The sequence below is a fragment of the Tyto alba genome, unplaced genomic scaffold (assembly GCF_018691265.1).
Source record: "Tyto alba isolate M040663 unplaced genomic scaffold, T.alba_DEE_v4.0 Super-Scaffold_19, whole genome shotgun sequence".
NCBI classification, from domain to species: Eukaryota; Metazoa; Chordata; class Aves; order Strigiformes; family Tytonidae; genus Tyto; species Tyto alba.
In genome coordinates, this window is record NW_024881281.1 from 5413243 (window position 1) to 5435958 (window position 22716).

At 41.7% G+C, this 22716-nt stretch overlaps 2 protein-coding genes across 2 annotated transcripts in view; one reads left to right on the plus strand and one right to left on the minus strand.

The window, feature by feature from the left end:
* The window catches only part of EFCAB5 (EF-hand calcium binding domain 5), a 42254-nt gene extending 33600 nt beyond the window's left edge, over positions 1–8654 (minus strand). Inside the window, exons 1-3 of the mRNA XM_042791433.1 lie at positions 8566–8654; positions 3231–3316; positions 2824–3129 (exon numbers count right to left, since the gene is read on the minus strand). The gene's annotated coding sequence lies outside the window, so the exon portion shown is untranslated. The remainder of the gene's footprint in view (positions 1–2823; positions 3130–3230; positions 3317–8565) is intronic.
* SSH2 (slingshot protein phosphatase 2) overlaps positions 8365–22716 on the plus strand; it is a 104750-nt gene continuing 90398 nt past the window's right edge. The window contains exon 1 of the mRNA XM_042791432.1: positions 8365–8596. Within this exon, the coding sequence (XP_042647366.1) occupies positions 8534–8596 (63 nt within the window). The 5' untranslated portion in view covers positions 8365–8533. The remainder of the gene's footprint in view (positions 8597–22716) is intronic.

Consider the following 22716-nt stretch of genomic DNA (forward strand, 5'->3'; position numbering starts at 1 on the left):
ATATAATGCCAAAAGATACAGCAGTGTCCTAGCAGATGACACAATAAGAAAGTCTATTGATAGGAATTAACTAATATTCTTTTTCTATGTTCCTTTTTTATTATGTTACTGCTGCTTTGAACTCTTAAATAAATACAGCCCCTTTACTTCAAAGATCAGTAAATGATTTATAAAGATTAATTATGTATCACAACAGCCCTTGGAGACAGAGCAACTAAGTAAGTGTGTTCCTTTCTTCCAGGAGAAGAAACTGAGACACAGAAGAGAAGTGATTAATTCCAGGTCACTTAGAGACTCAGAAACCAAGCGGTGAGCAGTGCTCGGAAGTCTTGTCCCCCAGTTCTAACCAGTGGATTCCTCTTATCTCCAGTATAATTATTTCTGTTTAGGTCCCATTCCATGCCTCCAGGAAATCCATTGGATATGAGATAAAGGAAGCAAGTAATGGAAAATACCAGATGCCTAGGAGCAAGATTTCTCTACATGCCACCTTCTGCTTCATCTTTTCAGTAGCTGTGAGAAACAGGAAGCTTGTCCCACAGACTGCTTAATTTCAACTTTGGCAACTGTTTTTTCCTCTGGACATTTGTTAAGGTAACAAGGACACGGGTATATGGGTCAGCAGAGCTCATACAGAAAGGGAAACTCTATACCATAAACTGTAATGAAACTGTTCACAAGCACTTAATCTTGCAGATTATTCTGTAGAAGACAGACCTACAGAGTTGCAGATATCTCCCTTTAAAATTTCCCAAACTCCACTGTTTTCTTCTCAAAATTTTCACTCTGTGAAATATCAGAAAGAAGCTGAGTTCCTCACAAAGCACAATTTGAAAACTATTGCTATATGTCTCCACACATAACTGTATCTGTAATGGGACTTACACATACAGAATGGAGCAGAATGTTGGCTAACTACTTGTTTCAAAGCATAAAAAATCACAAGCATGCTGCAAAATACCCAGCTCAGAATTAACCAACAGCAAGGGGTGATATTAATAGAACTTAACGCCTTTCCAAATTAAAGATGAAACTCCACTCTGAACTTGCTGCCACACTATCCTTCTCACGCTCTTATTTAAAAGTGATTTTCACTAAGGCCTTTGTATCCATAGCAATACTGTTGCTTTTGATATGTTTTGCTCTTCGTGTTTAAGCATTTGTAGCGGTTCTGAGGAGAGTTCAGCCTTCCAGGAAATGCATAAATGTGATCTACAGCCCTCCTGGCACACAAATGTAATTACTAATATTTTGACCTTCTGGTTCATAACCATTGTTTGAGTCCAAATACTGCTTGGATAGGTAGGATGCTTCACAGCACTAAATTTCTATGTCTGTTTTCTCCATGGGCTTGCTGGCATCTTCTGGTAATTGGTTTTCAAAGATAATTACCTGCTGGGGAGTGAGACAGATTTATGGATCAAGCTGCCTGCCTGACCCACCCAGAGGGTTTTAAGATGGTAGCTGATTTTGCCACTGAAGGACATGAGCTGTAAAGGAGTCCAGATTTATAATGGTAGAAAGGGAAACATGTCAACCCTGTCAAATTGTTCCTTGCCTAGGTGAGTTTCTTTCAATAAGCTGTAAAACCAGACACTTTCTTGTTCAAAGCAGGGTGTTAACCAAATGTTCTGGTCACATTCCAAATCAGCTGGTTTTGTTGTGCCAAAATAAACTGTTCTTGCAGTTTCAAATACTTCTGATATTTTTTAACATTTTTTATGAAACCGCTCTGAAGTTTCTGTGCAATGTTAAAGTGACAACTGCGCTCTGCTTTATGAGGTGGCTGATTCTGAATGTTGATGAATATATTTTCTACCCTGCTCTCAGCCATTTGCTAGGATGATGATTAGTAAATGTTTATAAAGTATCTCTATGTCTCTGAACAGAACAAAACAAAACAAAAAACTAAGTGTGACTGTTCTATCTCAATTCCATGGCATTTGCATGACTTCAAGAATGGAAGCGGAGCATAGAGAGCTGTGCACACTGCTTTAATGCAGGACAGATAAAGAAGTCTAAGAGGGTATAGAAGAACATACAAACAGCACATAACTGTTAAAATAAACAATAAAGGAGTGCTAGAATCAGGCCCTGAAACTTGGAATTTGTCAAGGATTACAGGGACACACCTCCAGTTTGTATAAGACATCATTGGCTCATAAACTTCAATTGATTTACATTAGTTGAGAATTTGGTGCATAATATATGGAGCTCTCATGGCCTATGACATTCCCAAGGGAGGCTTGATTGTCCAAGTAATAGTAAGCATGGTACACAGAGACAAGCTTTAGAAACACCCAGGAAATTTGAAATGTGATATAAAGTTTCCTGCAAGCCTTTGTTCAAGCTGAAGGCAAGATAAGCTTTTCATTATTTAGTAGGATGCCACTTTCCTAGCTCCCTTTCTGTGAGAGAAATATTCTCGCTGGAATCCCTGCAGGTACAAAAAGATTATCTCTTCATTTTCTGTACAAAATCCAAATCTGCTCATAAATGAGATTTTTCTGGTTTCATTGTTATTCTGTTAGGGGGTTTTGATGGGTGGGGTAGGGCTAGGAAAGACTAAAGTTTGTCTAGGTAAATATTTTAGAGATGTTTGAGTTACAAAAGTCTCTTCAAAAACAGTATCCAACCTCTTTGATGCTCTATCACTCAGAAATAGTTTTGCCTTTCCCTAATGTGCTTCATAGCATATGTTTATCTCACCAACCACAAAAAGCCTAATACCCTTTTCATACGTTATCTTCTTTTCAGTGCATTTAAAATTTAAAAATACTTTATATTTTGCTTTTTGAAGTTTTGAAGAACTTTTTTTCTTACCTTTGGAGCAGGTATGAAAATGGATCTTATTCTCCTGCTTTCAAAGTGGCTTTGCAAATGAACAGGAATTTAATAGATGCCCATCTGTTCTCAACCATTAAAAATCTTAAAGTGAATTAGGGATTTCTCAGACCTGATGTGGAGCCAGGCTGTGAGTTTTACTCCTCTGTGTGTTTGCAGTTGCTAAGCAATAATCCCAAAGGTTGCTATGTCTCTACCACGACTCAGGATTGCTGTAGGTTGTCTTTTGGCTTTGGCAGCCCAACAGACTCTTCTGTACTGAACTTAGATCATTGCATCACATGACTGAAAATAAAATAAAATAGACCGTGAATAGCAACAGACGACACTAAGAGCACAAATAGTCAGAGAGAGAATGCACAGGTGCCCAGTGACAGGAGGTTTACCTTCAGATTCAAGGTTCATGAAATCCGTAACTGTCACAAGTCCATTACAAGCTGAACTGAGGACTGTATTAACCAGATATGAGAATCTGATAGATAAAAAAAAATTAATTACAAACTAAATTTAAACATTTTCAGCCTTTCTTTTTTGTAAAGAACTGTGTTGCTTTGAAGTAGCTTTGCAGGAAAGGCACATACAGCACTAGTAAGAGGGGAGTTTATAGTGCCATTTTGTTAGACTGCCTTTAAACCTGAATCTAAAGGAATCTGATGAATCACCTTTAATAATTTCTCTTATATTCTTGAAGAATAATATGAAACACAGGAAAAAGAGAAGGGAAAAGACAAAAACATCTACAAAAGCCATTCTGCACTCATTTACACTAATGTAGATCAGGTGCTTGTCCAGTGATTACCTTAGTGTTATGCAGGACTTCCAACTGCTAAAATTATGGCAATTTCTGCCAGGAAACAAAGTTTAACTAATGCTGTTTCTTTCTTTATATTTTGCACTGGAAGGGGCATGATCCTTGGATTCTCTACCTGCAGGAAAACTGAACTGTGACAGTATTTGTCACTGGAACAGCTGCATGGTACCCTACCCCCTAGCAGAGTATTAGTCTCCATTTTATGGGACAGCTGAGCTTGTTACAAAACTTGAAATAGAGGAGGTTTAATATAAATAACAGATTTTTTCCAACATATGATACAGTTACTGTCAGAGTCACATCTGTTCTCTAGTTTAGGAACTCTGAAGTTTTAATTGCGGGCTCAAAAATTTAATTCTATATCATCTTCATCAAGTCACTTGTTATTTATTACAGTGCCCGCAACACCAAGGTAAATAATAATTAATTTGTAAAACTCTGAAATGGGAAATAGCTCTAAGTGACATGTATCCAGAGTTCCAACATAAGTACAACACTTATGCTGCCATTAAAAAAAAGGTTTAGTTTTGTTCCTAAAGCCTTGCAGAGGAGTTAGAAAGTGTGCACACTGTGTACAGCTTTTTCACAAGGAGAAAATTTGCTCAGAAATTACAATAACAATTGTACTTTAGTGGACAGTCAAAAGCTTCAAATTTTATTTTGATACTGTCTTTTCTGGAAAGTAGGAGGCTATAGAAAATCCTGGTGTTTGTACTGAGCAACATTTATTTTCCTCTATGTACTTCTGTACATATCAGAAAAATGTGTGTGGTTGTAACTGTTATAGATACCTTTGGCCATCTGCGCTAAGCATCTCTCTGAAAAAATGGGAACCCTGAACACTCTTAACCACCACTGGAATACCAGGTTTACCAGTGTAGCAATATGCTGTAGACACTACAATACTGACTTGATTTTAGAATTCAGTATTTGCTTGAAGAGAGGAAACATACCACAAAAAAAACCACAAAACACACAGAAGTCAACGTTCATGTGAAAAATATGCTGTAGCAATTTCTTTGCTATTTATTTGAAAAAGCATGTATCAGATGGAAATATGCTCATTGCAAGGTATTTCCAAGATGTATTGAAGTATAGCATCAATTATGTCAATATAATGAAGCGGAAAATTAGTGCACAGGAATAATTTAAAATGAGGCTTTAAACTGGGTTGTGCACTTTTTTTCTCAAAGCAGTTTGCACATGATTAACTCCTGTTATCTCTTCTCCCAGGTGGGCTTAATTTTTCCCCTTTGCAATTCAGAATTCTGTTTCTATTATGATTAATTTACAAAACTTTATTTTTTCAGCATGAAACATAAATTTTAAAAAGTACTCTCCTATTTCTTAAAGTGATTTTTTAACCCCCAAACAAGAACATACAAATAGAACTTGTAAGGAGGGATCAAAATGGCTCCATTTTTATTTTTCTGGAAGTGGAATCCTGTGGGTTAAGCAAACCTTTAATTGCATCCTATTTAACTTGGCTGTTATCCCTTAATGTTTTTGCTAAGCAAAGTGTATCCTTTTGTTATGCCATCAAATACTTGCACTGTTGACAAAATAATGGTCTGAATATGTCATCACAGATGTTTTGCTGGAATTGCCTCTTCTTTTTTTTTATTTTTCTGTGTAAAATACATTTTGGGAGCACTCAGTTGCCTTTTGCAGCTGATGCCAAGATTATGCAATAAAAGCCCTGACATGTAGTAATAAGAGGTTGTGTTAGCTGGAGAAATATTTGCAGTGTTTTAAAGAAAATAGTCAGTTTTGGAAATGCATACAAAACCAGCTCATGTATAGCTTCACATCCTTTAAATTATATATTGGTCTAAAGCTACAGGTGCTGACCACGGTGCTTTCAGCACAGGAAAGAATAAGGCCACGGGTGTCTAGTCTCTTTTTTGTACCAACCATGATGCTGTGACCACAGGCTGTCCTCTAATTGCTCTTTTCAATTGGGAATACATCTGCCTTATAGCTTCCTCCTCCACATTTAAATTCTGCTGCTAAAAAACATTGCACATGCAAATTATATCTTTCTAATGGCTTGGAGAACCATTGCAATCTGTGATTATTGTAGTTACTGATATGTTATGCCTTTAGCTAACTGTAGATAGCCACTCCATTATTTACTTGTGGTAAATGTTTTTTAAAGATGTTTGATGTTCAAATAGCTGGAAGAGCTACACAATATATGAAAAACACACAAAAGTCTATTTTGGAAGCTGGTAATCCCTGCATGACTGTTGCTCAAAATCCAGAATGGAACACCAGTCCCAGGTGAGGGAACTGGTAGAATACTCTGAGAACTTGTATTCTTCCACCTATCCTCTGTATCGGTGCAGACATATCTGAAGAGAAGCTACATGCCTTGAAGCAGCCCTGTATTTGCAGGAATCCATTTGCATGAAACAAACCAACAACCTAGATATTACACTTTAAAGAAAGGTGAATAACATTAAGATTCCTGTCATATGCCAGAGAAGAAAAAACTTTCCCCTCCTCAGATATGTCTCGGGCTTCCACTGAAAATCATGGCAAAAACTTCACAGCAGCATGGCCTTGCATCTGGCTACCACCTATTTGTGGTTGGTAACCACTAAGAATCTCTCTGCTAAGCTTCATGATGCTTTGTATAGCCAAGATATAGCCAAGCACTTGAGTCCATGCTTCTTATGTTCCCAAAACCTTCTCAAAGGGACTACTAAGTGATACAGGATCATTTTTACCTCAAATAAATGCTTTGCCAGGAGACAAAGCACTTTTTCAGTCTCACAGGAAACAAGACACAAAAATGTAGTTTGGAGAACAAACACCGTATTTGAGTAAAATATAATAAAAAGCATCTACAATGAATATTCCAGAAAACCTAAATAATCTTTAAAATTATTGAAAACAAAAAGGTTCCAATGTGCTCTGTCATGATGTTGATCCATGACATTTTTAGTTAATGTTTTACATCTGTTCTTCCCTGAATTGGGTATGAACTAAATAAAAAGGTGACTAATATGATCTGAAAAATATACTTTATGCAGTTTAGTTATATAGCTGGAACAAGTAACAAATATTGACATGAAAAAAGTTCTGTTGAAACTACAGATAAAGCTTTTTTCAATAGCCACAGTTAACAGCCTTACTGGTCTAGATGTGCCATCTGAAAGTGTGAAAAAATCTGGTATGTGCAACTCCCAAGCACAGAGCAGACCTTTTTCTCCCAAAGCTTGCAGTTTGCTTTATCTCTAATGGCAAAAGGATGTCTGTATTTGGAATAGTTTTTGCCAATCTCTATCAACTGTACAGATACACCAAAACCACATCTGTATTGCAGATTTGCCCACAGAAAAGATAAGGCATTTAATAAATAAATGGGAGGGACTGAACAAGAGGCTGTTCAGGAAAAGATATTTTATTGGGAAACTGTGGAATATTCAGAACTTGGGGGATATTAATTTAAAAGGGGTCTGGAAAGCATTTTCTTGACCTCTGTGCCATAAATCAGAGTGCGCTGCTAGCACATTTTCCATAAATATTGTGTTTCAAAATAACAACATGATGGCTGTAAAAGGCAGGACAATGACACTGTTTACCTATGGGTTTTGCTTATTCTCCCCATGTGCTCGGATCTCACTGGGGGCTCTTTTTCATGTTCAAGGCCCTGGCTTGATGTGCAGTGGGCTCTGTAAACTCAACTTTAGTCCAGTTCAGGGAGCCCGGCCTTCACCCTCGCTTGTCCACAAGGAGGCAAACCGCCTCCATAGTGAGCCTGACTTCTTCCCAGCAGTAAAGCCCAGTTTCCAGAGCTGCCCCACTAATTATTGTGACTGGGGAATAACCTAAAGAGCTACCCTGTGGCTTTTCTGGTACTTATGTTTACAGGGGCAAAAGAGTTCCGTACAGTCCTGTCAGTCTGAGGAGCAGATGAAAGCAACATGGACCATGCGCTTAAAAGGAATCTATGGGTTAGTCCTCTTGACAAAGAAGAGTTAGCTCTGTTTAATATTCAGACTGGCTTCCATTTGTCACATGTAGTGTTGTCATTAGATGCTCAAGACAATTCTTGATCCCAGCTACCTCCTTGCCATCATTCCCACAAATTCAGTAGCACAAGGCTAAAACTGCAGAAAAAAAAAAAATGAAGCTTAACAGTAATGGCCCTTTGTCTCAGAACCCAAGCTGTCAAGCAGTATTACACTCTGGGGATGTTTGAATGCTTAAAATCTCATGTATAGTTATTAGACTAGTTTTGTGGTGTTTGGGCTTGTGCACAGATGGATAAATAGGTGTTATATGCAGTGCTCGTTACAGAAAGTTACTAGAGCTCCCTAATCCAAGGAGAAGCTACAGTATGTGAGCAATAAGGCCAGCTTTCAGAGTACGGTGCCATGCACATTGGTACGGCTCCCAGCAGGATGGGATTCCAAAAAAACATCACTTTTACACACCAGAGCGCCCTGCCAGGAGGCGCGTCGGGGGTGGCCGCGGCCAAGCTGGCACACATTACTAAACCTCATCTCTCGGGCTGAGAGGCCGGAGAAAAGAACGACGGAGACCCACCCTCTCCCCTCACACGCCAGGCCCCGCGGCCGGGCTGGCAGGGGAGCCCGCCGGCGCCTCAGTGGTTAACCCGCCGCCGCGGCCCCGGGGGGCGGGGCCACGCTGACAGGTGGCGCATGCGCCCTGGCGCCTTATTGTGCCCGGCCGGCCCAGCCCCAGCGCGCCTCAGTCGGCGAGAGGCCGTTGGCGCGCGTGGAGCTGCTGCCCCCTGCGGCCGGCGCCGCGCCACCTCCGCTCCCCTCCCCGCCCTCCCGCCGCCGGCACTCGCCATGGAGTCAGGCCCCCGGTGAGCCGGACGGGGGGGCCCCCCGCCGCGCCTCGATGGCTCTGGTCACGGTGCAGCGCTCGCCTACCCCCAGCGCCACCTCCAGCCCCTGCGCCTCGGTGAGTCCGGTCGCCCGCCGGGCGCTGAGGGGGAGCGCGGCGGTTGGTAGCCGTTAGGGTCCGGCGCGCGGCGGTGCGCATGCGCGCGGAGACCGCCGGCGCTTCACACACACCCCACACCCCCCCCCCCTCCGCCTCCTTCCCGCCGGTCGCCGGGCCCTGACAGCTCCGTGTGGGCAGCTGCGGCGGGCGGGCCCCGCTGCCCCCTCGCTCCCTGCGAAGCGAGGTCCGACATCCCCCCGTGGGGCCCTCTCCCGGCGCGCTGGCGTCGCTGTGGCCTGGTGACAAACGGAGGGGGTCCCGGGTGCCCCCCTCAGCAGGCCGGGGCTGCGCTTTGCCGGGCCAGCCTTCAGGCTGCCGGGCACTGCAGCACGGGTGGTTCCCGCAGGGTCCCGCTCAGAGCCCGTCCCCAGCCCCAGCCCCTCTGTAAGGGTGCTGCTGCCCCAGCTGCATGGCAGAACTGGCTAAATAAAGCAGCCTGGCTTAATTTTGTTTTCATTGTACGTGGTGGGAGAGAGGCGGGAAGTGTGCGTGGAAGCAAACTGACATTGTTCCGGCTGTTTTAAGATGATTTAATCTGACAGTACCCTCTGGGTATCTTCAGTACGTGGTCCTTCCTTTGCGAAGAGCTAAGTTGTTTGTGGGTTTTCTTCCCTCTTTTTTTGAATGTTCTGTATAATCTTTAAGAGGCTGTGCCAAGCCCAGGACAGGTACAGAAAGGCCAGATTTCAAATCTTTGGGTGAGATGTGCAGAATGAGCAGATGTTTTCATCGCTGCCCTTAATCAGGAAGTGAGGCAGGCAGCTGTAAAGACTTCTTGCTTTCCATGCTCTTTAAACTTGGGATGGGCTGTTGTTTTAGTACTACTCTACTGCAAAATCTTGCATGTTAACACCCCTAAACTGCAACCTACCGATTATGTGGCTTGTTTCTAATATAACTAAGGATGAGAATGAAAACAGCTTGCTTTCACTTGTTGTATACTTACTTCTCAGCTTTTTTTCTTAAAAAATCTCATTCATTATCACACTGGTATTATGTCTGGTTTACAAATGTTTGGGAGGGAGAATAAATCCCAATTGCTTCCATCATGGGGGGGATGAAAAAGCCAACTACTTTGAAAATATTTCTTGTTGTGTTAGGTAACCTCTTCTGAAACTAGATCAGCTACTTGACAGGTCCTGCCTGCCCCGACAGCATTTTAGCTGTCAGAACGCTTTTTTTTTTTTTTTTGCCCTCTTTCATTCCTGTGTCTCTCTTAAGGTGTGTTTATTTAGCAACGCAGATTAATTTTGCTTATATTTCTCTGCTATCAATATTTATGTGATGCATTACTTGACAGGATGATTCTTCCTTTTCACTTCTTTACCCTTTGCACTATTCCTTTTCCCATGCGTTTCTTGCATTTAGGGCATCTTGTGAGGATAAGTAAGTCTCCCTTGGCATCTTTGTTCTTTCTCCGACTTGGATGCATAACCCCTTCCTTTGTTAAATATTTGTTATATATGAACAGTCAATTGTATTCTGTAAGGCTTTCCCATTTGGAACAGCCAGGCTGTTTCCCAATCATTAGATTAAATTAAATAGGAACTGTACTGATTTTTGAACACTACTTAGTTTTTAAATATATAAACAACTCCTTCCAGAGTCTGATAAATCCAGAGAATGCAGCTTTCAGTATATTTATCTGTATTCGTTTTCTTCAGTCTCGTAGCAGGGAGGTGTATTCTGTACCAGTGGTCTTTGTAAATCCTTGGTGCCCCATGCAAAAATAAGCGTGTGATTGTTTTCCTGGCCTGGTTTGGGGTCTCATAATTACTTTCTCAGACTGTTCTTGCAGTCTGAAGTGGAAACGATACTCATCGTATTCTGCCCTTAACTGCTATTGTTTGAGTACTTCTGCATTTCCTGTTACAACTTCCTAACCACACTTTAGGGTTTTGACTGCCCTTTTAGCCTCATTAGATAGCTGAGGTTGACTGTTTCTCCATCCTTCTGCTAGAATTTTGTTGAGCTTGTGTGTGTTTCCTCTGTCACAAAGTTGTTTTTTCTTAATAAAAAGTGTTGGTATTCTTTCAGATGATGATCCTTCCTAGGCTGCTAAGGGCTTTTGAATAGGGCAGTCACCGTTTTAGTTCTTAGGAAGGCTTTGGTCCTGCGAGCCTGCCATGCCTTCTTATGGATCAGTGCCGACTTCAGCAGGAGGACTTGATTCTTTTCAGTTTTAAGTGAAATTGTTTCAACCAATCTGTTCTAAACTGATGGTAGCTTCCTTCTACATGAAGTGGTAACTCTATCTCCAAGTTACTTCTTTAAAGAAAGCTCATCTTGCTAAGTAATTTTTGAGTAGCATGAGGGTCTCGCTTTCTGTGTGAAACCTTGCTGTTTCTGAACAAATATTAGCTGGTAACTGCTGTAACTTTGCTTTTCCAGCTTGTGGGCAAGGAAGAAGTATGTTGGTGTGCAAGCATATGGCTGTGTCTAATTCTGTTTCCAGGTCACTAAGAATTTTGAGGACAGAAATGGATTCTCTTTTAAATTGTTTGATATCTTTTTGCTTTAGAGATAAACTTCTTGGACAAGGAGAAAAGGTGAAATTGATGCCCTCAAACTGAATTTTTGCATTAAGTATGCCCTATAAACAGTTATAATTGGCTCTTATGGATTCAGGGGAATAGCTGATCTGAATCACTCTGAAATTGGATGGCTTTTATTTATAGGTTTTTATCTTGTTCTGATTGCCGTAGAGCATCTCATGAGCATTCATTTCAGGGTAGTTCATGCAGAGTGTTGATTATACATTTACAGCCCTCTGGTCACTTGATGACTTGTAAAATTCCTTTAATTGTCTGTCCAGACTTCTGCTGTTTGTTTTGGCCTTTGGTTATGCAATCACTTTTGAGAAATAAGACTGCAATCTTCACTTCTATACAGCAGAGCAGTTGTCTTCTGACATGCCATGTTAGCAGAAAATGGCAGAAGGCAAGACTGTACTACAGTACAGTGTAAAGATACAGTGAGCCAGAAAGGGGCTACTTGGTGATGATCAAGGCCGTTGTTTATCTTATAACACAAAATAAGATTTTTCCTTCCCCCCCCCCCTCCACCCCCCCCCCCCCGTTCTGGGGGGAGTTGAGAGGGGCAGATGTTCAACCCCTCATCCTTCAAAGAAGGTTGTTTTGGGATGAGGAGGACTTGAGTCAAAGTGAAGGAAGGGCCCTGGAAGAATGCATCTGCATTAGAGCAGATGGGTACAGTAGTCCCGTCATGAACAAAAGCAGTGAAATAAAAACACCACGTTCACAGTGACTACTCAGAGCTCTGTTGCTGCAGTTTGAAAAATTTATCCTGTTGCCTTTTCTCTACATACCCCAGATTCTTTGACCTTACTTCCCATTATCTATGCTATATTCCCTCTCTTGGAGGACAGTATCTTGTCAAGTGATAGGGCTTTCCCATCCTTCTAGCATCTTAATTTCTGTGGAAAGAAATGAAAGCATTTTCTTTGGATTGTTTCTTGACAACTGTAAAACAGTGAACAGAAAGACATCTGAATTAATTTAACTTGCTATATCCTTTGCTTTGGGGGTTTAAATAAGAAGAAAAAAGTTACTCACCATTGTTAACTAAAATATAACATTTTAAAAGGGCTGTTAGTATGCATGTGCTGTTGTTCAAGGAAGTTGCTAATACTGCCCTTCTTTACCTATCAGTTTAAAGTTACTTTTGCTGCTTGTCTCTCTAAGGAATGGACCGTCTCCCAATCTCCTGTTGGTGTTAAGCTGCAGATGTCTTATGCTAGCTGACAAACATGGAATATCACTATTGCTCGCTCCATAGCAAAGTCTGGCGCAGCAGCCACATTGTCAGGTCTAGGGACAAGCTGCAAGAAAGAATTCTAAAGAGAAAGAGCTAGTACAAGGTGCCTGCCTTGAAATCCTTTGTGAGCCTCATTATCTAAGGCACTGGAAGTTGTTGGGTAACTTCAGTCACCAGGTTTAGTCAAATCGAATCTGTGTCATCGTGATGATAACAGTGGAAAACTGCTCTAATACTCTTTGTAGCTTTTCAAAAGACTTTTGATCATTATCTGTATTGGGAAATAATCTATTGAAACTTGCCCTTTTAAATTATTTTTATGCACAGTTCTTTAAAAAAAAAAAATCTGCAATTTCTTTTAAGTGCTGTTTTGCCTTTGTCTATTGCATCTTTTTCCCAAGAAGTGAAGAAGCTGGGCAGGCAATCTGGCCCTGACTGCTTTTGCAGTTCACTTGTCTTCCCTACCCTCAGGGAGACAATATGCTTTTATTGGAAGGGAGCGACTGACCCAGAAAGAGAGGATATGCTGCATATATTGTTCTAAAATGCACAGTTTAAAAACAGGTTTTCACTTGCTTTTTGTTTTTAAACTAAGCCATTTGACTTCCCCTCCTTAATCCCAGGAGAACAGTTTGAGCAGGAAGTAGCATCCTGCAAATGTGTTTGGGAGTCTCTGTCATGCTTTGCTTGAGAGCGCCTTGCTGGTGGAGCATACAGGAAATATTTTCCCACTTATTTATGGGGAAGCTAAATATAACATTTCTGTACCCCTGGTCCTCCAGTTGCTATTTAAAAATGTGGTAATTGTGAGTTTACTTAATCATTGGTAAGTCCAGTCTATCTCATGTAGAGCTTATTTTTCCTTTTTTTTTTTTTTTTTTTTTTTTTTTTTTAAATCAGTAAGATCCTGATAGCTGCTGCTTGTGTAGGGTTGTGGAGAGTTAATTTTTGGAAGGGACTACAATGTAGCTCGGAGAACCAAAGCTTCTTATGAAATACTCAGTAGACTTAGAAATGCATAATACCTAAAGATGCTGTCATCTGTTGTTTGATGGTTTTCATCAACTGATGTTTTTCAGTTATAGCCATAGCTCATTCTGAAAACCAAAGTTTTCAGAGGCAGCAGACCAGAAGAATCTTCCGATTCCTGCTTTAGGCAAACTTCTCCTAGTGCCTTACAGATACCTCAATTTCCTGTGTTGCCAGCTGTCACCATTTGGGAAATAAAACAGTTTTAGTGAGGCGATTTGTAACTTTCTCCCTATCTTTCAAACTTCTATTTCTGTTTAAAGCTCTGCAAGGAAAACAGGAGGCCCCTAGCCCTTGCTGGGTGTGATGCTGTACTGATGAAAGATGGTTTCTATCCAGCTACAGGGTATAAGACCAGGCTTTTGCATTGCAGAGAATTTCTGTATGTGTAAATGCATTCATGTGTGGTGAGAGTCTCTTCTTCCTAAAGCAGCTTGATGGTTAAGCTGAAGCTGCTTGGTGACAAAAGACCAATCCTTCTCTTGAAGATTTGTTGTCTATTGTATACGCATGTACCAGGCTCTTCTAGATATCTGCATGAAATGCAAGGTCCTTTTTTAGGTTGAGAGCAGTATTTGGAGCTGAGAAGGAGGATGATGGCAGTTGAATTGGAACGTCACTAAGGATCATATATGAACATTCTTAAAACTTGCAAAGTACAAGAAAGAGTGTTTATTTTATTTTTTTTTTTTTTAAGGGATCTAATTGTCCTTTTGTAGGATATCTCAATGATAGCTTGATTTTTTTTATTTTTTTTATTTTTTCCTGAAACAGTCAACCCTTTATTTGCATTTCCCAGATATGCTTCTAGTTTTTCTCAGCATTCTACCTTACAGCCACACTGATGATGATGAGGTTTGGTTTGTGGAGTGGATGAGTTTTAGATGGCTTGCTTTTTCTTTTTTTTTTTTTTTTTTTTTTTTTATCTGATGTGTGGGAGGAAAAATGTAAATTTGGACCTGGCTACGACTTTGGCCATCAGGCCTAATATGCTGTGCTATTTATTACTGTGCTTATTGAGCTAAAGGCTGTACAGAATATAAAATACCTCTTTCATATTGTGCTTTACATTAGATCACTCAGTCTAAGGTTTCTTTGCGAAGTTGGCAGCTACTTCTACTGCGTCCTTCCCCTTCTTTTTTTTTTTTTTTTTTTTTGTTTACTGGGGCATTGCTTTACAATTTGTCAGTTCTGGAGTATTTGTGTCTTGACCAGCAAAGTCCAGCCAAAAGAATCTATGGTAGCTGGCCTTGAAGCTGAAGCGTGCTTTTCTTGGGGAAAGTCAGGCTTCTTGTAATACTTTGTCAGTGTTGACCTAAAATGTCCATTTTTAGCTTAAAAGGGAGATCTTTGTCTTGTGCTTACTTCATCTTTTTTATTTTTTCCCCCCACTGAATATGATGCCATTTGTGGCATTTTAGATAAAACAACTATACAGCTCAGTTGCATCTTTCAAAATATTAAGTTACATTGACACAAACCAAGTTAAATATACACTAAAGTTGTCACCTTTTGAGTTCCAGTGGTACATTAATTCTTGTGTTTTGAAAAGAAGCTTGTAATTTGAAAATGCAAATAGCCTGTGATGCTGTAATGAGTCATTATCTGACCAGTAGTTATTTTTGCTGTTTAAACAATGAAAGAAGTTTGAAAAGGGCAGGGTACTGTAATATCTACAGTTATTCTGAGAGTCAGTGACACATTTACTTAAGTGGAGAACGCTATTTTAAGTGGAGACTGCCATTCAAAAAGCAGTCTGCTGGAAGTATTTTAATGTAAGAGGGCTGCCTTCATGCAAGGGTAATGCCTGAGGATTTCCAGTTACTGGAAGAAAATCCTGGAAAATCTAGAGCTGCAACTATTCTGTCTTGGGAAATTGAAAAAAAAAAAAAATAGCATTTGGGCAGCTTAGCTCAGTGTAGCTGCTCCCTCATCACAGCCTGCAGCTCAATGTTTCATTCCTCAGTCACAACAAACCACATCCTCCCAGTACCACAGTGCAACTTCACTCTGCTGGAGCAAGAGGTCTGTTTTGCAGACTGGCTCTCAGGAACATGTGTACGCTGGAAGCTCTTGCTGTCCTTGCAAGAATGTACTGGATGGGAAGACTTCAAAAATGCTCTTGTACTTTTAGAGTTCAACTGGCATGGAGCTTTTACTATCCTCATATCTGACTTCTTCTGATGCTGGTAGCAAAAAGCATGTTCTAAGCTGTTGGTCTTCTGTGACTGCTATTTCCTTTGTATGATCTGCCCTTGCAACATGAGAGCTCTAGGCTTGTCAGCTGCCTGAGTCTTCAAGTTTAGTTCAGCCTGTGAATTTAAGAAGAGTCTCCTCTTTGTTCCATTGATTTGCCAGAGCATCATTTTAATTTGTTTATTAGCTAGTGACAGTGAAGCTTGTGTCTTTTGTATAAAGGTTTGGGGGGATCTTGGAAGCAAGAGAAAGAAGCAGGTGATATCTATTGGAAGTAGTCAGTGTTTTAAACAAGGTAGACAGGGTTTCTTACCTTTTGGCTGGAAGCTGTTCCTCCAGAGTGCTCTGTTTAAAGGGATAAAAAAATGACAAAGGATAAAAAGCATTTTTGCATTGCTGAATTGGGCTGTATAAATTGATTAGATTGCTGTCAACCATCTGCAAAATGTCTTATTGCAATAGTATAATATTGTAGTGTGTGTGTGTTTGTGTGGTTTAGTTAGCATTTGGGCAGGCTTCTGTATCTGCAGTTTTGAATGTGTCAGTAGCTTTTTGCCCAAGTAGAATTGCTCTGAATATGCATCTTATCAGTGTTGCTCATGGCAGTCAGATCTCCTCTCAGAAGGCATAAAACGTTGCTGTAAGATGAGTCACGCAGTTAAACAGCTTGTTGCTTCCATGGTGAGACGCACCCTTACTGTGTATGCCAGCAGTCATGAAACTCCTGGCAAATACCCTGTGACGTGAACTTCTTATGGCCTTGGTAAATGAAATGCCTGTGGCACTTGCTGAAATGCATTGTGGCAGTTTGCTGCTTTTGGGTATACCAGTCTTCCTTCTCCCAGGAAACTCCCCAACTGAGGTTTCATAGAAATACTGAAGTTACTGCATTAGTGTAGGCTGTTTCATGGTGAAATTAGTGGGGAACTTAAGGCCACAGTGTAAACTTCTTGTATTACAGTAATCAAAGACATTAGAGTATTTAATCCGTTTTGGAATAACTGTTTTGTCACAGACCGTACTGTCCCTATGCTAAGCTCATACTAGAGCTCAGGAGGTGGTTTGGATGCTTGAGCTTTCCATTACTCTGGAAGTAGAACAGTGCAGGAGATCTCTGGGAAGTGAATTCCAGAGAGATCGTCTCCCGAATTGTGTGGGTCTGGGACTTGTGATGCTGGGCTCCTTGTTGCACAGTTTAGCCCCTGCCTACACCCTGGTGAGATGAGTCACAAGCAAGTCAGAGGTGGGATAACGCAGGATCTGAAAGGCAGAAGACCCTAACCTGACTCCTGTGCACGGTGGGTCTGTTGAGACACATATTTTCCCAGTTTAGTGGGCTTTAGCTCACTTGCTGTAGCAGCAGGTATATGATACTCTCTCCTTAGGAGACAATCTAATGCTTCTGTTAGTTTGCCTGAACCTGGCTTTGCTGTTGTATACGTGGGGATGGCCCAAAGGGAATTTGGAGCAGGTTCCAAATCCAAGAGTTTGTTCTGCCTCTGAGAACAGATGAGAAGCCATAGGAAGTAGTTGGGGAAGAATGGCACTGCAAGGGTTTTGTTGAGGGGTACTTCATTCACTTGTTACATCTCAAGGCCTCCTTAGCAAAAAGGCAAAAGCTGCCGAGTTAGGCACCTTTGTCTTCAACTCCTATTTGGATTAAATATCTGAGAAGTGGATTTTAATGTGGAAAGCTGGTACTGTCACGGGGGACTGTGTCCTATTACTCTCACTGGCTTCTACCATGTCCCTTCTGTTTTGATGTACAGAATTATCGCATTTAAAATTGCAGCAAGAACTTTTAAGACTTGTTCAACTGGCTTGGTTTAGCTTCAACAGCTAACATCTGAGAAACGTGTATATTAGGATTCTTATGAAAAAAATAAAATTCAAACCACTTTACTAGTCTTTTAATCTCTGTACATTTTGGCATGATGATGAGAGAGAGGGATAGGGCATATGCCTTGCATGTGTAAAATGCTTTGCTTTCCAAAGGAGAGCTTTGTTGGTAGTTAGAGGTAGTTGAAGTCTTCTGTGTGATGCAGAACCAACCCTCTGGCATAATCCATATGAAGCTGGAGTTTCCCACATACCTCTGAAGCTGATGAACGCTGTTAAGGGACCGGAGTGCCACGTTCCAGGCATTTAGAAACAAAAGCCCCTAGCCTTCACTTGCATGTGGAAAACCTGTGGACTACTGTCCCTCTGAAAAAAAAAATTTGCAAGGTCTTGCTCATCTAGGAAAGGGACAGTCCTTAAGAAACTATAATTTAAAATGCAGAACTTCTGTATACAAATATTGATGCTTTGGAGCAGAGAGTCGGCAGTTGTCTGTGAGATGGCCAGATTCTTGTATGGTAGCAGGTATCCTTTTAAGTCTGCTGTTTCTTTGGAGTAGTTCTGAGTTCTGGAGCATCTTCTGTAGGAAACAGGGTGTCACACTGAAAATTTAGCTCATAAATAGCTGTGAGGCAAGCAGGAAAGTGAGTCAGCTCCCTGACCTACAGACAGGAGCTAAACCTAGTTGCAAGGGGAAATGCTAGGTGGCAAGATAAAGGTGTTTCTGGAATAAGGATTGATTCTTTTTTTGTTATTCTTTGGTTTTGTTGTTGTCTTTTTGGTTTTGTCTTCCTTTCCACAGTCCTCCTCAACAGTTCAAAATAGTTTAAAGACAAACAGCTCTGGGCATGTTCCTCAGATGATGCTGTAACCACTGTATTTAAATACAGTGCTTCAAAATGTGGTATGAAACAGTTAACTAGCTGCCATATTATATTGTCTTCCTGGGTGAAGTGTAAACCTTGAAATGACAGCCTTCTCCTTTGCCTTTTAAAATTGCAGAATGGTTGACGAAGACTTAATTCACTTTCTGAGCAAGTGTTTATGTAACTTCTAGTGAATTTACTTACTAGGAGTTTCCTCTGTTTTTGTTTTCAGCTGAGTTGTGCTTATGTGGAGTAGTAAGCTTGTGACTTCAAAAAGTGAAGTGAAACAGGTCAGCTTAGGCTTTTTTGTTCTTTTTGTCATTTTTGAATTCTTGGTAGTATTTTGGTTGCGCAACACTTAATAGAATGCATAAGCCTGAATTTCAACACTTAAATGAATCTACAGACAGCAGCTACCCCTGTAGTGTGGGTCAAGTCTAATATTGCATGAACTCGTCAGTACAGTTGCACATGGAAATCAAATATTAATATGTTATCTCTTGCTTTTTGTGTCAGCCTGCCACTGTGTCCCTCAGCACTTGACTGTGTGGTGGCTGGGGGTGACTGCCTCGGTGATGTGCTAGGAGTGAATTGTCCTTCTGTGCAGCTTCTGCTCTGCTCCTGAATCTTAAATAAAAGAGACAATCCTGGCAAAACAATATAGCATATTTGCAGATGCCTTCCCCAAAGTTGAGCATACTTATATAAACTTTACGGCAAGGGAAGCATTATCAGTTAACGTTTATAGTATGACTAGAATAGAGTTTGCATAGTCTCAGTGGGTGAAATGAATATTTTTCACATATCTTTGCAGCATGAAGCACAAATTGAGATCAGGGATCTGTAAAGTATAACAACTGTGCCACAGGCTTCTGCAACCCACACTTCTGGTCTTTGAAGTGGAATTTTTCTCTTTTACACATATACCAGAAACTGCTCTTGTCTGGAGGAAGCTCTATTTTACTTGGAGCTGTTCATGTTGACTGTAGATGGCTGAGACAGTTATTTTGGGGCAGTTTTCTATCTGGCTGTCTTATGAGTGAGGAAGTTCAAATTTGACTTTCCCTTGAGGAGAAGGGAAAAGTTTTACATCTTTTTAGTATTTGGGGAGAAGATGGTATGAGCCAAAATAAATTTTTAAGCTTGAGTAGTTGCTCACATCTTGATTCTAAACTTGAGATGTGGCCCATTTGGAAAAAAAAAAAAAAAAAAAAGAATTGGAAAAAAAACACAACCCAAAACAAAAACAACAAACCCAAACAAACACACACCCCCCAAAACCCAAAATCAATCCTAAAACAAAACACAGACCAAAACTGCTTAACTTGTTTAAAGATTAAACCTGCAAGCTTGGGTTTAGGAAAGATGAGCACAGAATGCCTTGAGCCAAGGGAGGAACGTGCAAAGATAGCTTGAGGTGAGAAGCAGTCTGTATTTCTCAGAATTTAATTTGATTGCTATGAAGTAGGACATCCTGGACATGCTTCACTCTTTTTAAATGTTGTTTTGATAGTGAGCATTTCTTTGTATGTGCTGTGGGAAATACTGAAGAACCCTAAAGCGGTTGAGAGATATCAACAGGAAATTAGTGAACCACCTTTTCTGGGGGCAGAGGATGGGAAGTGATTTGCCAGCTGACTCCTGATAGCAGTCAGTTTTGCTAACGCGTAGCGTCACTCTTGGCTTGGTTTCAGTGCTTCTGTGTGGTGTGGAAGCACACTGTGTAAAATGTGAGAACTTCCTGCTCTGATAAGGAACCACCAGCTCTTCTAGCAGGTGCAGCCCTTAGCTGCAGTCCTGAAGACGTAACAGAAATGTTTGCTGTCGGGGGCCTTCAGTATTGTTGATCGCAAACTGAGTAGTTTGAGTTATGAAGGAGCAGTGGAACTGGCCTGAGCCTGGCCTGAACCACTTCAGAAGGCAGAGCTTTGTTTCTGCATTGCACTGCTATGGTAAGAACTAGGAAGAGAAACTGTGTTCGAGGATATTTAATCCATGATGGTGGCTCTGACTGAAATGGAGTGATCTTATTTTAAGGGGTGCTCTAAACCACTAAAGCTTTATAAATATTAATTTTGTTCTTTTCTTTCCTAATAAAAGGCTTTTATTCATTAAATCACTATTTATTTATTAACCTGACAAACTAATAGTGAGCTCTCTTCTTTCAGTGTATGCATGTGCCATATCACAATTCTGCTTGTCACCGTAATAAGAACTTCATTCATCTGCTTTAAAATGTCATTGATAACAACCTGGCAGTGGCCCAGCTTTGAGCAAGTTAACTACAAAAGGCTGCATTGTAAACCTTTCTGAGAGTACATGCTACATTAAGTCTAAAATTTAAAAAAAAAAAAAAGGGGAGAAAAATGTGCAGGCTGGTCCAGCCTCCATACAACTGCCAAATAGCTTCAAACCTCTGAAAAAATGGAGCTCTGTATAGAGAAATTCTGGCCGAGAATGGGATAGTTTGGAATTAAGGGTGCATTCCGCTCACTTTAAAACCTCTGAGGTACACTGAATTTATAAACCTCATCTTAAAATGAGCGGGAATGTCTTAACCACAAGCAGCTAAATAACTTGTAAGGATCTCGTTGTTTCTTTTAGTCTTTTCTGAATGCCCAGGATAAAAAATACAGTCTGAAAAGAAATCATAAGCCTCTGGGAGTTAAGTACCAGTAATACTGTGAGGTAGTTTGTCTTCAGTTATAATAACCTTCCCCGACCCCAGCTGCAGTCTGTACACCAAATATATTTATCCACCTGTAGGTTCACACAGTGCAAGCAGGGTGTCTTGCACACGCTGAAGTTCAAGTGCCTAGTCTTTCTGCCAGTTCCTCAGGAGGCACCCAAGCTGCTTATTCCTCTGGCAGTCCTGTATGTGGGGCTTCATGTTCACGGCAGTTTAGGGCTTCTTGGAGATCATGGAGCAGATCTTCCTGGTGACAGTCAGCATCAGTTCACTAAGGGCAATTGTGCCTGACAAATTTGGTGGCCTTCTACGACAGGGTTACAGTGCTGGTGGATAAGGGAAGAGCAACTGCTGTCGTCTACTTGGACTTGTGCAAAGCATTTGACAATGTCCCACACAACATCCTTGTCTCTAAATTGAAGAGATGTGGATTCGATGGATGGACCAGTTGGTGGATAAGGAATTGGCTGGATGGTCACACTCAGAGTTGCTGTCAGTGGCTCCATGTCCAAGTGGAGAGAGTGACAAGTGGCATTTCTCAGGGGTCGGTGTTGGGACTGACATTGTTTAACATCTTTGTTGGTGACAGGGACAGTGGTATTAAGTGGACCCTCAGCAAGTTTGCTGATGACACCAAGCTATGTGGTGTGGTGACACGCTGGAGGGAAGGGATGCCATCCAGAGGGACCTGGACATGGGCTTGAGAGGTGGGCCCATGCAAACCTCATGAAGTTCAACAAGGCCAAGTGCAAGGTCCTGCCTGTGGTTGGGGAAATCCCAAGAACAAATCTAGGCTGGGTAAGGAGTGACTTGAGAGCAGCCCTGCGGAGAAGGCCTTAGGGGGTACTGGTGGTTGGAAAACTGCCTGTGGACCAGCAACGTGCGCTCACAGCCTAGAAAGCCACCCGTGCCCTGGGCTGTATCCAGAGCAGGGGGGCAGCAGATCGAGGGAGAGGATTCTCCCCCTCTGCTCCGCTCTGGGGAGACCCCCCTGCAGTGCTGGGGCCAGCTCGGGGGCCCCCAACAGCAGAAGGACACGGAGCTGCTCGAGTGGGGCCAGAGGAGGCCACGAAGATGCTGGGGGGGCTGGAGCAGCTCCCCTGGGAGGCCGGGCTGAGAGAGTTGGGGGGGTTCAGCCTGGAGAAGAGAAGGCTCCGGGGAGACCTTCGAGCGGTCTCCCAGGGCTTAAAGGGGACACAGGGAAGGTGGGGAGGGACTTTGGATCAGGGGGTGAGGATAGGATGAGGGGTAGTGGTTTTAAACTGACAGAGGGGAGATTTAGATTAGATCTAAGGAAAAAATTGTTTCCTGTGCGAGTGTTGAGGTGCTGGCAGAGGGTGCCCAGAGCAGCTGTGGCTGCCCCCTCCCTGGAAGGGTTCAAGGCCAGGTTGGATGGGGCTGGGAGCCCCCTGGGCTGGGGGAAGGGGGCACTGGGTAGGCTTTAAGGCCCCTTCCAACCTAAACCATTCTATGACTCCATGATTCTTGCCTTTGACCTTCCTGTTCTTAAAACTATTACAGATAAAACTTGTAGCCTGGATGAGGGTGAACTGAAGTACTCTGGAAACAGATGCAGAGCTTGTGAACTTCAAGACACGCTCTCAGGGATCTTTAAAATGGGCCCTGCCCTGTGCTACATGAGGGCTGTGTGTTTTCATACAGCCCCTATCTAAACTAGCTGG